Below are 16,931 nucleotides of genomic sequence, written 5' to 3'. Positions count from 1 at the left end.
AAAATTACTTTATATATAGTCAATATAGGCACAGAGTTAAATTTTTTAACATTTTTTAACATTTTCTAATGGTGGTGTGCCTCGTGATTTTTTTTCATGAAACAAGTGTGCCTTTGCCCAAAAAAGGTTGAAAAACACTGGTTTAGACCACAGCGCCACCCGCGTCCCTCCAGGTTAAACATACCCAATTCCCTCAACCATTCCTCATAAGGCTTGGCTTCCAGACCCTCTATCACCTTGGTTGCCCTCCTCTACACACGTATCCGCTTTTCAATGTCCTTCTTAAATTGTGGTGCCCAGGACTCCAGGTGTAGTCTGACCAAGGCAGAATAGAGCCGGAGTACTACTTCTCTTGATCTGGACACTAGACTTCTATTGATGCAGGAAAGAATAATATGAGCTTTTTTGCTGCTGCATACTACTGTTGACTCATATTAAGCTTGTGGTCTACCAAGAACCCTAAATCCTTTTGGCATGTCCTTCTAGCAACCTAGGTGGCCCCCATCTTATTATGTTGGTGCATCAAATTTGCAGATGACACCAAACTGGGAGGGGTTGCACAGGGCCAAAACTAACATTTGTCCCTACTAAAATTCATTTTGTTAGTTTTGGCCCTGTGCCCTAATCTCTTAAGGTCATCTTGAATCCCGATTCTGTCTTCTGCGGCATTAGCTACCCCTCCCAGTTTGGTGTCATCTGCAAATATGATTAGCATCACCTCAATCCCTTCTTCCAAGTCATGTATAAAGACATTGAACAACGGGCCCAGGACAGAACCCTATGGCACCCCTCTTGTCACACTTTCCCAGGATGATGAGGAACCATTAATGAATACTCTTTGGGTTTGGTCCATCAACCAGCTACATATCCACCTAACAGTTATCTCATCCAGCCCACATTTTACCAGCTTCTTTGCAAGAATATATACAGTATGAGATCACTTCTGTTTAGACTTCCAATTGAGCGCGGAGCCGCCATCAGTCGCAGGTTTTGCTCGGCTGAGCGAACCTGAGTGCAGCAGGGACGGGGGTTTCTTCTACAGTGCAGAAGAACCCCAAATCAAGAGTTTTGGGGGCATGGTCATCCAGCGGGTGCCAGAAGGGTGCTCCTCTCTCCCCGGTAAAGCTCTGTTTTGAGCCCCCGAGAGCGAGGGAGTGGAGCCCCGCCACATTGGATATACCGCTTTCCCTGCCTGCGCGAAGCTGCGGCACTGAGGGGCTACAGCGTTCAATTCTTCCAAAAAAAGAAAAAACGGACTAATCTGAAGACAGGACCATGAGTAATTTGATTTGAATTGTGGTTTGGAAGGGACTCTAAAAACGTAAGTCAGTCCCTCTCCGCTGAAGATTGAGACAGTGCGAAATTGTAGCTGAAGCTATTGCTAATGTGTTGAAACAAAGAAACCTTCTGTATCTGTGTTTCTGGCTTTAAGAGTGGATTTGATATGGATAGGCTTGGAAAATTTATTCCCCTTCTTCCCGGGGGTCTAGAAGGCTTTGATATGAACTAAATAAATAAAATGGCACACTACGCAGTAAGAATTAACTTGTTTTGGCTAGTAAACTGATACTCAACCTTGAACATGACAAAGGGAAAATGGTCTCCACAGTTTAAAAAACAAGTTTTGGAACTCTTGCAGCAGATAGCCGTGGGAATTAACTCCATCGGACAATTGGCAGGAAGATTGAATTCAACTTTACAGAAGAAGGATTTGGAGACTGAGAACAACCTGGAGGATTTAATATTAAAACATAAGGAAAAGGAGGAATTGAAAGAAGATATATCAAATGGAATTTGTATGCAGGAAGAATTCGACAATGCTAAAGACTTGGCTCAAAAGGAAAAGGACGAATTAAAAGAAGATATATTAAATGGATTTTGTATGCAAGGAGAACTTGACAACGTTAAAGACCCGGTCCAGGAGGATGATGAACAAGTGAATCTACCTAGGTTGCTGCCATTGCATTGTAAGAAGGCTATACGGCTGCGAGATGATGGTCAGACACAAGACATTGCCATCTTTGACTCATGGGTTGGGTTTTTTGAAAGGACGGGTATAGGGTAAAATATTGGCTTTGAAAAATGATATTTTATTTTTGTCCTGCCCACCTAGCAGTTCGAAAGCACGTCAAAGTGCAAGTAGATAAATAGGTACCGCTCCGGCGAGAAGGTAAACGGTGTTTCCATGCGCTGCTCTGGTTCGCCAGAAGCGGCTTTGTCATGCTGGCCACATGACCGGGAAGCTGTACGCCGGCTCCCTTGGCCAGTAACGCGAGATGAGCGCTGCAACCCCAGAGTCGGACACGACTGGACCTAATGGTCAGGGGTCCCTTTACCTTTATCTATGAGTTAAGAACAGGTGCAAGTTCACCCTTGAACACTTCATAGCTAAGTAGTTGTGATATTGTGTTTCATTAAGTTACTGTTATTTATGGTTTGTAAACCTCTTTGAGATTCATTTGAATGAAAAGAGGCATGGAAGTACAACAATGCAAAGCAAATCAGGTGGAGGAGCCAAGGCCGGGTCTTTCCACCTCAAGTCCATCCACCATTTCAGCTACTGTACCACAAGAGCTCCCAAACCTACAAGATGTGCTGACTCCAGAAATATATTATTATTGTGCTTTGTGTCAAGTAACAAAAGACAGACAGCACACGCGCTAGTGTACAATCCTCCTGCGCCTGCAAAAACGTAATGGGCATTCTGTTTCGGATGAGGCAAAAGTAGCTAGAAAGTGGTTTTATCTATTTATGTGTCTGGTTTTCCTATTTTCTTTCCCTGCAATTTTATATATTTGTGCATGCTTCCATTTTCTTACGCAATGTTTTACAGTAATTTCAGATGGAAATAATAGATATGAATGCTCCCACTCTTGCTGGATCTGGAAAGATTCATTAGAAACATAATGTGCTTCTTAAGAACTGAATGCCCATGTACGGCAGTTCAAAATTGTGTCCCCATTTTTTTTTATGACTTCCATTCTGCTTCCAATCAGCTGATCCAGCAAGTTACACAAAGCGCTTCCATTTATTTATGTTGGCTTGGCTGTCATTACAGCCAAGAGCTGTAATTCTCCAAAAAGTTGTAATTGCACGTATTAATCCTATCAGCCGCTCTTTCTAAGACTTCTTCTTGGAATGAATGGCCCGACACTAAATGAGTCTTAGGCAAACGTTTACTGACAGGAAGCTGAAAGAGCTGGTGTGCTGCCAGGGTCTTGTGCTAGGTGACAAATAGAATCTGCTGGTGTCTCAGCAGAGCAATCATTTCTAAAGGCCATTGTGGGGGTGGGAAATTTTGGTGCCCTAGGCCTCAGCACTCTGAGCAGGGGCGTCGCTGGGGGGGCGGGGGGGCAGGCCGGCCCGGGTTCCAGGGGAGGGTGGGGTGACACTTGGGCCGCCCCGCCCCGCCCCGCCGGCGGCCCCCAAGCAAGCTGCGGAGCGAGGCCGCTCCGCCCCACAGCTCGTGCAGGGCCCGCCTGCCGGCACCGCTCTTGGGCTGCCCTCCCCTTCTGCACGAGCCGCTGCGGAAGCAGCAGCGCCGGCCCAGACGCGAGTGCGCATGCACGACATTTTGCGCGTGCGCACTGCGTCTGGGCCGGCGCTGCCGCTTCCGCAGCGACGTTGCGAGCCCTCTGAGTGAAAAAGCGGCTTGGGGGGCTGCCGCGCACGATCGGCAACTGCCCCCAAGCCGCCTTTTCACTCAGAGGGCTCACAACGTCGCTTTGGAAGCGGCAGCAGCGGCGGGAGCCCAGCGACGGAGTGCGCACGCGCTGCTTCTGCGGCGATGTTGTGAGCCCGCCGGGTGAAAAGGCGGCTTGGGGGCAGCTGCCGATCACGCGCGGCAGCTGCCCCCAAGCCGCTTTTTCACTCAGAGGGCTCGCAACATCGCTGCAGAAGGGGCAGCACTGGCCCAAACAGACTGCCGCCCCGGGCGGCGCAGAGCCTCCCTCCACCCCTGACTCTGAGTAAACCTAAGGTGACCAGAGGCACAGGAAACCCAGGTTTCCATACCTGTACCAGAATGTTGGTTCTACCTCAGGGGACAAGAAGCGAATGGGCCATCATGATGAAGTCTAACAAACAAAACAATTATTCTTTATCCTATAACAGAAATAAGAATAATATAAACCCATTAACATACGCTACACCCACAGAATACATTTGGAGCCCTCTACATAGCCATGGCTTCTAGTGAAGAATTTCAGAAATGGGGGTTTGGTAAGAGAGCTGGCCTCACAGAGCTACAATTCCCGGCACCCTTAAACTACACTTCCCAGGCTGCATTTCAAACACACAGTGTGGGTGTCGTTTAATGGACAGTGGAGCTGGTGCCTATTGGGAGTGCTGAAAGCATTCAGAACTGAAAGGAGTGGTGAAGGTCACTGTTCTTCCTGCTTAGTACAGATCTAGGTACGTTTCAAGCAAGGGGGAAGGATAACCAGATGATTCATGTTGAAGGGAGCAGTAAGGGGGGGCATGTATAGGCCCCGCGGAAAGACCACCAGGTTGATAAACTGATGGCACCAGTGCTTGTGCAGCACACATGAGCTGCTCCTTCAAGTTTTATAAGCTCACATTTTGCTGCTTAGCCCTGCGGCTTTGGGTCTAACGTTGCCTGAGTTTGCATACTGCAGACATGTCCCAGCAATTGGTGAAACAGAGGCATGGGCGTACCTAAGGGGGGGCAGTAGGGGGCACCTGCCCCCCCCCGAAGCAAAAAATAATAATAGTTAAATGGTTATCGGCAGACTAAAAGGGGGAAAAAAGCTCTCCTAAAAAGCTCAACTACCGGTCTTTCTCCCCCTCCCAAAATCTAAATAACGATTGAGTTCTGCCGACCGGCAGCTGGCCACTGCATGTGTGTGTGTGTGTGTGTGTGTGTGTGTTGCGCCGGCTGATTGTTGCAAAGGAGCTTTGGAAACATCCCCCAAAAAGGTCAACAACTTTGAGCTGAACACCCAAAAACAGGGGTAGATCACTGCTGAAAGTAGATCACAGTCTCTTGGGAGTTGGCCACCCCTGGTATAAGACATGTAGCTAGAATAAAAAAAAAATTCAAGCAAATAATTGTAATAACTACCGTAATAAAACACTGCTATAATTATATATAATTTTCCTAAAATTTTGGTTTCATTCGCCTTTCCGTGCTGAAATGTCATAACCTGAACGACCATGGCTTGCCCCCCCCCCAGTTTTGATCCTGGGTATGCCCCTGAACAGAGGGATGTTGGGACTTGCTGTTGGCCTCCAGATGACCTATTTACCTGCACAAAGCTTACACATAGTTTAGATTATAACCATCTTTACTTGAGCATTCATTCCAGTTGGTTTGTGGGCAGCACATTTTCCCCCCACTCCAAGGAACTATATGGATACAATGCATGTCCACTCAGACTTACAGTAAGTTGCACTGAGTTCAATGGGGCTTATTCCTAGATCAGCCAATAGTAGAGAATCAAAGAAAAATAAAACCACTCCTCTTTACAGCTCCTGATTACTAAGCTTGCATCTGAATAGGATCCTAAAAGATTCAGTTGTTCCAGCCATAGATTGTTTGGCCACCTGTAATGTTGTTCTTCACAATCATCTACACGGCTTGTGCTGGTTTGGGCCCAGAGCGGGTCAACACATAGTCTGCAATGGTGGTTGGCAAGTAAGAGACAGGAAGGTAGAAGAGCTTTGCATCCCAGCCTGGAGAGTAGCGAGTACGAGGGGAGCAGGATGTCAGGGCATGTTCTAAGCAATCGGTGACCAGGTGAAGATTGTCGCTGCAATCATCCATGAGTTGTTGGGACAATTTGCAAACTGCGTGAGAGAAACAAACAAATGAAAAGTTGGATCTGCAGCAACACAGGAGCACATTTAATCTTCTGGGGAAAGATTGCCTTCTGGGCATTTCTCTCTATGATAGCTAAATCAAAGGAGGAACATCTGGAACTATTTTGGATTCCAAAGAAAAGAACCTTCAGGTGCTTCCAGACTGCTTCACCAAATTTTGGCGGGTGCAAATTCAGAGGGACAGCTGTGTGTCAGTTCGCTTATTGTTTCTTCAAGTGTAAATGAGTTAAGTCTGCATTAAAATGCAAATCGAGGGAGAGAAGGAATACAAACTAAGAGCCTTTGCAGACGATTTGGTGCTGACATTACAAGATCCTGAACACAGTGCCGTCAAAGCACTGGAGACTATACAAGAATTTGGGCTAGTAGCAGGCTTCAAATTGAATAAAGCTAAAACCAAAGTTTTAGTAAAAAATCTGACATTGGAAGAAAGAGAGATTGCAAATAGCTACAGGGCTAAGCTTTGTTAAGAAAGTGAAATACCTGGGTGTTAATATGACGGTGAAAAATTTAAATCTATATAAAGACAATTATGATAAAATATGGAATGAGATTAAAAGAGATTTAGAAATCTGGACAAATTTGAAGCTATCGATGTTAGGGTATATTTCAGTGATAAAGATTAATGTATTGCCAAAAGTGTTATTTTTATTTCAAACTTTGCCAATTATAGATAAGATGGATTGTTTTAAAAGGTGGCAAAAGGATTTGTCAAAATTTATCTGGCAGGGGAAGAAACCAAGAATTAAATATAAAATACTAACTGATTCAAAGGAAAGAGCTGGATTCTCGCTGCCAGATCTAATAATTTATTATGAAGCAGCTGCCTTTTGGTGGTTGAAAGACTGGTTTTTGCTAGAAAACGCAGATGTATTAGATCTGGAAGGACACAATAATGTTTTTGGTTGGCATGCATATCTTTGGTATGATAAGATCAAGGCCCATAAAGGTTTCAAATCGCATATAATCAGAAAAGCTTTGTTTAAGGTATGGATGAAGTATAAAGATTTACTTGAAAGGAAAACACCCAGATGGCTATCACCTCTAGAAGCAAAAGCCCATAAAAGAGCAAATATGGACAGACAATGGCCGAAATATAGTGACATTTTGATACAAGAAGGAGAAAATTTAAAATTAAAATCATGTGAACAATTGAAAGGAAATGTAATGGACTGGCTACAATATTATCAGATTAATGAAGTATTTAAGTCAGATAGGAAAATTGGTTTTCAGTTAGAAAAATCTAAGTTGGAGACAGAGTTGTTAGAGCCTAGATCAAAAAAATTATCCAGAATGTGTAATTTATTGCTTGAGTGGCATACAAAAGATGAAATGGTAAAATCAACAATGATAGATTGGGCTAAGGATGTGGGGCACAATATTATGTTGGAAGATTGGGAAAGACCATGGAAAACTGGTAGAAAATTTTCAGCGTGTAATATGCTTAGAGAAAAATATTATGAAGATGATGTACAGGTGGTACTTGACACCGGCTAAATTGGCAAAAATATATCATGGACAAAGTAATAAATGCTGGAAATGTAAACAAGAAGAAGGAACTTTTTTTCCACATGTGGTGGACGTGCCCAAAGGTAAAAGACTTCTGGGAAAAGATTTATAATGAAATGAAAAAGGTGTTGAAAAACACATTTAAAAAGAAACCAGAAGCCTTTTTACTGGGCATCCTAGGTCAAGAAATCCCAAAATGTGATAGAACTGTATTTATGTATGCCACAACAGCAGCTAGAATTTTGATAGCTAAAAACTGGAAGACAGAGGAAATACCAATGATTGAAGAATGGCAGATGAAAATGGTGGACTATATGGAACTTGCTGAGATGACCGGGAAACTCCATGACCAGAGGGACAACGCAGTGGGAGAAGAATGAAAGAAATTTAAATTGTATTTGAAAAAGTATAGTAAGATTGAAATCTAGAAGAAACTTGGAAGAAAAGTTAGACTGCAGATTTAGAATTATGTTAAGTGTTAAGTAAATGTGAAATCTTGTTGTCTTTGTCCATGGAGTTTTCTTGGCAGGGATACTGGAGTGGGTTGCCAGTTCCTCCTCCAGGTGGATTACTCTCCATTATGACCTGTCCATCTTGACCTGTCCATAGCTTCCCTGAGTAATTCAAGCCGCTTCGCCATGACAAGGCAGTGATCCATGAAGGGGTAAGAAAGCATGAAAAGCAATGACAAACCTAGACAGCATCTTAAAAAGCAAAGACATCACCTTGCCGTCAAAGGTCCGTATAGTTAAAGCTATGGTTTTCCCAGTAGTGATGTACGGAAGTGAGAGCTGGACCATCAAGAAGGCTGATCGCCAAAGAATGGATGCTTTTGAATTATGGTGCTGGAGGAGACTCTTGAGAGTCCCATGGACTGCAAAAAGATCAAACCTATCCATTCTCAAGGAAATCGGCCCTGAGTGCTCACTAGAAGGACAGATCCTGAAGTTGAGGCTCCAGTACTTTGGCCACCTCATGAGAAGAGAAGACTCCCTGGAAAAGACCCTGATGTTGGGAAAGATGGAGGGCACAGGGAGAAGGGGACGACAGAGGATGAGATAGTTGGACAGTGTTCTCGAAGCTACTAACATGAGTTTGGCCAAACTGCGGGAGGCAGTGAAGGATAGGCGTGCCTGGCGTGCTCTGGCCCATGGGGTCACGAAGAGTCGGACACGACTGAACGAATGAACAACAACAACAAATGTGAAATAATGAATTACGATAATGGTTGAAGAAATGGATAAGATTTTTTTGAAAAATATGGTTTGTATAATGTAAAGAAATTACTAAAGATGAATGACAATGAACGCAAGAAGGGCAGACGTGTTAAGGGAAGAAGCAGCTTTTAAACAAATAATTTTTGTTTTTCATTTTTGCAGTTTGTTTGTAATAGTTTTTATTTTTATTTTTGTAATGTGTTTGTAATTGTTGTATTGCTTTGTTTTATGTATTCTGTTGATGTTTTGAAAAAGTTAATAAATACATTAAAAAAAAGCAAATCGAACTGATTTCTCCCCCATCTTTACTCACATTGTTCAAAGTACTGCTGCCCATAAGAGTCTCTGGTGTCGGAAGGTACCTGGCTCCATACATTCTGAAAATTCTCTACCAGTTTTGTGCAAATAGGTGTTTTGAAACCACCAGGTTCAATTATGCTGACTCGGACTCCAAAAGGATGGAGCTCTCTCCTGAATTGGGGAAGAAAAGTAAAGAATTACCATTGGTTACTGAGCCACAGTAATATTGCAGGTCATGTATTGGGATCCATGGAAAGGAACACCTTTCTTTTTTAAAAGAAGGGGGAGAGAGAGAGAGAAAAGAAGAGAAATGTAGTCCCCTATCTTTTGCCTTCTTACATGAGCCTGGCCCTGCTCTGTCCAGCAACTCAACACCACAGCAATGGGTTGTATATGACACAATATCAGTTGCATTAAGAGGCAGCCAACGGAATGCTGGGGCTTCCAACTCCTTTTGGTTTGGACCAATTTGGTTGGGTTCAGACCCTCTTTATATATATACAGTGGAACCTCATGGGCGCGACGTGATTCGGCGCTTCCGCGCATGTGCAAAGCACGATTAGGCGCTTCTGCGCATGCGCGAACCTCCGAACCTGGAAGTAACCCGTTCAGGTACTTCTGGGTTCGGCGCGTTCGTATCCTGTGACGAACGCAACCCACAGCGATTGTATCTAGAGGTATGACTGTATTAAAAAGGAGTAGCCAAGGGTTTCTCCCAAACTCCCTTGTTTGTAGGGCTTTATTCCAGGGAGAACTCACAGGAACTGAGTTCCGGCACCTCTCTGGTGGGCACCGTTGCCATTCTGAGAGAATGAGGAAAGTGATCATGGTGAGTTTGAGCACCTCTTTTTCTAGAAAAAGAGCACTGCTTGTGAGGAAGAAGATGACAGGGCATGCAACCAGGAAAAGGTGCCATGCAGAATTTTGATTTTCGGCAAGTCAACACTTTGATAATTAAGTTGCATATAAATAGCTGAAATACGCACATTTTTAAACACCATAATCAACTTTTCTACAAATCACGTTGGGCTCTTCTATTCTCAAAGGCCTTTGCTATTCTCCTAAGTGACACCAGCAACACGGCCAGGCAGGTTGGCCTACGACCTAGACAAAAGCATCTAGAGCAGGGGTCGGCAACCTAAGGCCCATCGGCCACATGTGGCCCATGGGGGTCGTTTAACCGGCCTCCGAACCAAGCTGCTTGCTCGGCGAGTCCCCGTGTGCTGCGCTAAACTCGCTTCCACGGTGCTGGAAATCACATCTGCACAGATGATCGAAATCACGTCTGTGCAGACGCAAACACCGGAAATCACGGGCGCACGCTCATACATGCGCACGATCCAGCCCATAAAGGGACTTCTGCTGGAGTGAACCAGCCCAGGCGAGGTAAACTTTGCTGACCCATGATCTAGAGCATGGACAGCTAAAGTGGACTGAGAGCCACACATCCCATCTTTGGCTTGCAAATTCAAAAAACGTAATTTTTTCATAATTTTCTTCGATATGTATTTTGTTGTAATGTTAATTCTATCATGCAACAACAAGCCATCACTCGGCTTTGGAACACATTTTTAAAAGAGAAGCCTGATTAGCTTTTCAGACACCTTTTTAATTCAATGACTTTCTAAAGAAATGCCTGAAGTAACTGATAATATAGTTTGAAATTTTGCTTATTCTGTTATATTTTACAGAATATAACAGAAGACACATTTATCCCAAATAGAACCCAATAAGGCAGACATGTCTGTACAACATATTTTTTAAAAAAAAAATGTGATCCCATTGAGATCCAAAGGGGGAAAAATGGGAATATTTTAAAATCACTTTTTGAAAATTTAAATTTTGTAACTTAAATTTAAATTTTAAACTAAGTCCACCATGTGACATTCCATATTAAAGCCCATGCAGTTCTGAAGAGATTGGTGTTTTTAGTTTTGACATATCTCAATTCTGGTCTGAGCTTTTAAGGTTTTTGTGTAGTCTGGCAAGGCCAAAATTGTCAATTTTTTTGAAATTTCAAACCCTCATAACTCAAAAATGGGATGAGATAAAAAAATAATAATTTAGATATAAACTTAGTTTTGATCATTCAACAAATGTACAAAATATTAAGAAATCTGGGTGACATGGAGTGAAAAAGTTGGATCACTTGATATGGAATGAAACATCTGGAGGCTGCATGCTGCAAAAGAAGAAACAACAGAGCTGCTCTTTTTACCTCAGGCTGTCAGAGAAGGCTTCCGCACCGAACTTTGATGGGCAGTAACCACCTCCCATGCAGGCCAGTCGTCCCATCGAACTGCACACGTTGACCACCCTCCCTCTTGCTCTCTTCACCAGGGGCAGCATGTGTAGCGTCACATCAATCATCCCAAGAAGGTTGACATTGATCACCTTTGCAAAGTCATCCTTGGTCAGCCATTCGTTGTGACCTGATGGTAGAGCTGTGCCGGCATTGTTCACCAAGCCCCAGAGTCCTGTGTGAAGAAAGAGGGCGTGTTCATCCTCTTAGGCAACCCCAGCAGTGCTCAATAAAGTTGGAAATAAGCTAATAACATGCATAGATTTGTGTTTGTGTTTACTTATGAAACCCTAATCACAATTCTTCCTATTATTATTTTTTCTGAATTGTCATGGTTATTCATTTCACATGTTGTGAGCCATTTTGGGCGCAATTTTGTGGGAACGTGGCCTACAAATGAATTGTTGTTGTTCAGTTGTTCAGTCGTGTCCGACTCTTCATGACACCATGGACCAGAGAACGCCAGGCACGTCTATCTTTCACTGCCTCCCGCAGTTTGGCCAAACAAATAAATACAGAGAGGCAATTCTAATCCCTGGTCCCACGCAGATTTAGGTTTGATGAGGCCCTAAGCTACTGAAGGTAATGGGGCCCTTTATATGTCCAGCTGTCCTTTGTCAACTACAAACTGTCACTGTTTTTTGTATTGAATATATGATATATGGTAATTTATGGACCTAATAGGTATCTAAAGCCATTTGCACATAACAAAATATGTATTTTATGAAAGTAATTGATATAGAAATGAGCAAACCAGTGATATTTTAGGGAGCAGGCTAGCAGGTGGGGCCCATTACTTACATCATAGGAGCCTACACAACACAAAACACTGTTGCTGTATGTAGGTTTTATTTTATTTGTTTTTTATATTTTGGAAATGTACATCCAGTTGTTGTTTTCCTTTAAATTTTTTGGTGGCCCCCAAGAGAGTGGGGCCCTAAGCTATAGCTTGTTTAGCTTATAGGTAAATCCAGCACTGGTCCCACCAATAGCACAGAGGTAGCACAAGGAGGGTAGAGATTCACCTTTGTTCCCAATGCACCCTTTCGCCCACTCCGTCGCTGCCGCCACACTCTCTGTACTGGTGACATCCAGAACGGTGGTTTTCAAGCGCTCTGAGGTGGCCTTTTCCAGCTGCTCTGCCCCCTTCTGCGTGAGACAGGCTGCCAGCACCCGCAGGCCCCGGGCATCCAGCTGCCTGGCAAGTAGGTTCCCAAAGCCAGAGTCACACCCCGTGATGAAGACATATTTCTCCGTCAGGTTCTCCACCGTCTGTCTCTCCTGGTACCATCGGCGAAGGAAGTAAAGCCCCAGCAGGGCAGCCAGGTAGAGCCACATGGATGAAACCTGCAGGGAAGAAGCTGGGAAGAGTGAGGGCACAAACACCCCTGGCAGGACTGGGAGGATGATATTTCCAATTCCTGCTCCACCAAGAACTTCACTGGAAGACCTTTGATGTTGCCACCGCTCAATTTAGCCTCCTTTGCAATGTTGTTGAGGGGAAGGAGAAATGGTGCATGATGCAATGAGCTGCTTGGAGCAAAGAAGTATAAATATTAGCTCTAGCTAGCTGCTTATAAAGAGGAACAGTATGATCTATAGACATAAGCAACACTGAGCTCAAATATTGTGCAAGCTCAGCATTAGCATCCAAGAGGTCATATGCCTTATTTTGCCATTATTTCACCACATATTGCACTTGCTCAAGGTCCGATCCCCAATTTGTTTTGTGTTATCAAACTCTCCCAATTGAGTTTCACTAAGTATTTTGCAGATGATGGACACCAGTCTTTTTGATGATGGTGTTTTTTTTAAGTTTTCAAAGGAGATCAGAGATTTATGGTTCGGATGGGACCGGGGACCCAGAGATGAAATAGACTAGAGCAGGGGTCAGCAACGTGCAGCCCATGGGCCAAATGTGGCCCATGAAGACCGTTTTACCAGCCCACGAGCTAACCCCTGAACCAAGCCACGCTCTCGGCGAGTCCCCCGCGCACTGCGCTAAACCGGTACAGCGCGGCGACTCGCCAAGCGGAACCGGAAATCGTGTCTGCATATGCGCAGATAGTGGAAATCGCGTCTGCGCATGTACAGACACTGAAAATCACTTCTGCGCAGGTGCATTTTCCAGCGCAGCGGAGATGTGCAGATGTGATTTTCGGCGTCGCACTGCACCAGTCCGGCCTACGGACAATCTCCATGGGAGTGACCCAGCCCATGGCCGGTAAACCTTGCCGACCCCTGGACTAGAGCAGTGTTTTTCAACCACTGTTCCGCGGCACACTAGTGTGCCGCGAGATGTTGCCTGGTGTGCCGTGGGAAAAATTGAAAAATTCAAGAGAATTACTTTATATATAGTCAATATAGGCACAGAGTTAATTTTTTTAACATTTTCTAATGGTGGTGTGCCTCGTGATTTTTTTCATGAAACAAGTGTGCCTTTGCCCAAAAAAGGTTGAAAAACACTGGACTAGAGTATCGAGTGCAAATGTTGCCAACGCACCTTGGCAAGATGATCAGAGCTTACATCCCTAATGACTTCCATGTAGGGATGCAAGAAGGCATAACTTTATGTCCTGCTCTGGACTTTTCACATTCAATACTGTTTCTGTTCTGGTGCAAGGTCATCTTCCATCAAATATTATGTTATGTCATTTCGCAACAGAAGAAAGTTAGACAAATAATTAATTATTATTGTTGGCATCCATCTCTGTGGGATAGGAGTCCAACTGGTGTGTTAGCAGCACTGTGATCTCTCCATGGCACTAGCCTGGGGAGCGTGACTTGGCAACACACGACAGAGCATATTTCAGAATACCAGATGCTGGAAACAAATGGGAGTGCCTCCCTGCTCTATCTACTGTCAGTGACTTATTAACTCGTGGACGCTGCAATCACTGGATCAACTGAGAAATAAACAGAGAGCTCAGTGTTAGCACCTCACAGGTCATAACCGATTTCCTGTTCAAAAATAATAATGAAGTTTTACTGAGTTTGGGAAAAAACACCCTACAAAACCCCTCATCAATAACAAATAACCCCATTAGCTCAAGTAGGACACAATGGTCCATATTTTCCTTTTGGTCTCCATAATACAAGTTGCAACTGATCCAATTTCTTCCAAGTCCATGTTAAAAGCTGCAAAGCCAGCACAAGATGGAACGTGGTGAGTTTCTTAGGTTGCAAGTTCTTTCAGTGTCCATGAGAAAAACTAAACAGAGCCAGTTGCACAACACATGAAACGGCTTTGTCATGTAATGAGACTAATTTACAGTGGTACCTCCCGTTACATACGCTTCAGGTTACAGACTCCGCCAACCCAGAAATAACGCTTCAGGTTAAAAACTTTGCTTCAGGATAAGAACAGAAATCGTGCTCTGGCGGCGCAGCGGCAGCGGAAGGCCCCATTAGCTAAAGTGGTGCTTCAGGTTAAGAACAGTTTCAGGTTAAGAACGGACCTCCGGAACGTGTTAAGTTCTTAACCCAAGGTACCACTGCATTTATGCAGAAACACCTTATTTTCTCACGGGTGCACCACAAATAGAACAGGGGCCAACAACACTAAAACCCCTTCAAGAAAGTGGTGATGAAGACAAATCAATGTGATTATATTTTTGTGGTGTCAGATGCCGTCGGTGTAAGAGCTTAAAAGTGTTTTCTCCACTCTTAATTTAAACAGAACATAGAGGCATTTGGGCCCACATTCTGCACCAGCCTAACTGTCCCAAGGTCTCATTCCCGGGCTTGTTTTGTATGAACAAACTTTTCCCATCAAAGGTCACTAGGTATTTTGTAGTTGATGGACACCAAACTTTTTGATGCTGTGTTTCTACTAAGTGCTAAATTCCTGTCTCCTTCTGAGTCATAAATGGGAAGAAATATGAGACTGGGGTAGATCTTGTACCTTTTAAAGTTCTGAACTTTTTCTGGAAATGTTTCTGGGCCTTTAAGGGGTGCACGGGAAGAAGAAATTCAGGAAGTGAAGCTTCCCCCCTCCCCCAGCCTGAAGCTTGAGAAAAGTGTCACCTACTGAATATTACCATGTTTCTCCTAAAATAAGACATAGCCATAAAATAAGCCATAGCAGGATTTCTATGCATTTGCGAAATATAAGCCGTTCCCCGAAAATAAGCCATACCCCGAAAATAAGCCATGGTGACGCGGCACCTCCCATTAAAACAGCCTGGAGAGGCATGGCTATGCAGCGTGCCGATGCGACGCGGTTAAAATAAGACATCCCCTGAAAATAAGCCATACTGTGTTTTGTTGAGGGGAAAAAATATATAAGACGGTGTCTTATTTTAGGAGAAACACGGTAGCTTGAAATAAAGTTGTTATGAGCACATGTTAGTGGTGAGTGGAAATTACTCACTATCATGCATAATTGAAAAGGGAAGAGACAGACCTGCAGCTCTATGAGAGGAAAGGCCCTCAGCTTCAGTTGTATGGCAGGGAAAGCAATGCTTCCTTCTCCTGTTTGCAGTGGCTCCTTATCTGCCTGCTGCTGTTTTTCATACTCCACTGGCTGCAAAGGGTGCTCCTCCCTTCTGGCAAGGATTGGCTCATCCCAATTAGGTGGTGAAATTTAACTGCTTTCTTTACTTCACCAACAGATTCCCCAGTTAGTTTAAACACACAGAATCCCTCCCACTGCAGAGCTTTGTGCCACAAATTCGGCCCCTTTCCCTTGTTTTCTGTCCATATATGGATAGAGCAAATAACTCAAATCATTTGTCTAGCGCAGGGGAAAAAAGCCTGGGGTCGAGCACATCCCTCCTGCTGATAGCAAGAAGGGCAGAGTGCTTGTAAAATTCCATTTCACCTAGAGCAGGAAAGGTGAGGCTGGACCCGGCCAGCTTGCTTGGGTGCATGAATTCTAGTACAGTCCCTCCTGGGGCCGATCTCCCAGGCCCAGAAACCCTCCCTGCAATTGGCTGGGAGCGTGCTTGGCTTCCTTTCCCTGGGACCCCAAAATTATTGGTAAAACTGGAGTCCCACCAGAGTCACCAGAAATGTTATAAAAAAAAATAGGTTCGGCCCCAGAAGGGAGTCCGCGAACCCGGAGGGAGAGCCTTAGCAGGGCTCCCCTCCTGTCAGATGCACTATGGAAAAATAGAGACGATACAGAATCTCCCAAAGCAAGGCAATAGCCCTTTTATTTATAAAAATCTGTCCCAACAGTGTCCCCGATCACGCGAAACAGATGGAGCAAAGACCCAGAACAATGGCGGGCTCTTACTTTTATACATTTCCTCTTACATACAGTCCAATGATACAAAAGGGGCGTGAAACGGCAGGAATACAGGATTATCATAAGGTAAGTGGTGTGATCAGATATTGATGGCAGGGCAAGATTGTGTAGACAATGATTGTTAAGTGGTTTCCTTTATTATTTGAGCTCCGGTGATGGTTTTGACATTCCTTTATTTACAGGAAAGAATCTACTGCTTCTGATAACCAGCGGGGTGCGCATGGAGCTACATTTACCTATTTCCATGAATAAAGTTTTTCTTAAATGAGTTGAACTTTGTTGTGTATTTTTTTGTTGTTTTACATAGACACAGTAGATGGCAGTGTGGCTGCAGAAAACTATCAGGACTTACAACAAAATCGAAAATTCTTTCTAGTAGCACCTTAGAGACCAACTGAATTTGTTCCTGGTATGAGCTTTCGTGTGCATGCACACTTCTTCAGATACACTGAAACAGAAGTCACCAGATCCTTAAATATAGTGAGGGAGTGGGGAGGGGTATTGCTCAGAA

The 16,931-nt window shown here is 44.0% G+C and overlaps 1 protein-coding gene across 1 annotated transcript; it reads right to left on the bottom strand.

The window, feature by feature from the left end:
• Nucleotides 1-5,224: 5,224 nt before the first annotated feature.
• On the bottom strand, nucleotides 5,225-15,590 carry LOC117040568 (retinol dehydrogenase 7-like). Its single transcript, XM_033138411.1, has 5 exons — nucleotides 15,575-15,590; nucleotides 12,195-12,516; nucleotides 11,086-11,344; nucleotides 8,881-9,038; nucleotides 5,225-5,808 (listed from the first exon to the last, which is right to left on the bottom strand). Exons 2-5 carry the CDS (start codon nucleotides 12,505-12,507, stop codon nucleotides 5,591-5,593), a joined length of 948 nt encoding a protein of 315 aa, XP_032994302.1. The 5' UTR covers nucleotides 12,508-12,516; nucleotides 15,575-15,590; the 3' UTR covers nucleotides 5,225-5,590.
• Nucleotides 15,591-16,931: the final 1,341 nt, after the last annotated feature.

This window comes from Lacerta agilis, chromosome 2, assembly GCF_009819535.1.
Source record: "Lacerta agilis isolate rLacAgi1 chromosome 2, rLacAgi1.pri, whole genome shotgun sequence".
Classification (NCBI taxonomy): domain Eukaryota; kingdom Metazoa; phylum Chordata; class Lepidosauria; order Squamata; family Lacertidae; genus Lacerta; species Lacerta agilis.
Note: the sequence above shows the minus strand (reverse complement) of the source record. Positions and strands in the feature narration are given on the sequence as shown.

Bases quoted from the DNA above. Each gene is read 5' to 3' on its own strand.
- LOC117040568 (XM_033138411.1), bottom strand. From the start codon at position 12,507: ATGTGGCTCTACCTGGCTGCCCTGCTGGGGCTTTACTTCCTTCGCCGA. The intron at 11,345-12,194 runs GTGAATCTCTAC...TTCTTCACACAG, and splicing joins AGGGTGCATTGGGAACAAAG to GACTCTGGGGCTTGGTGAAC. The intron at 9,039-11,085 runs GTAAAAAGAGCA...TCCCCAATTCAG, and splicing joins GCCTTCTCTGACAGCCTGAG to GAGAGAGCTCCATCCTTTTG.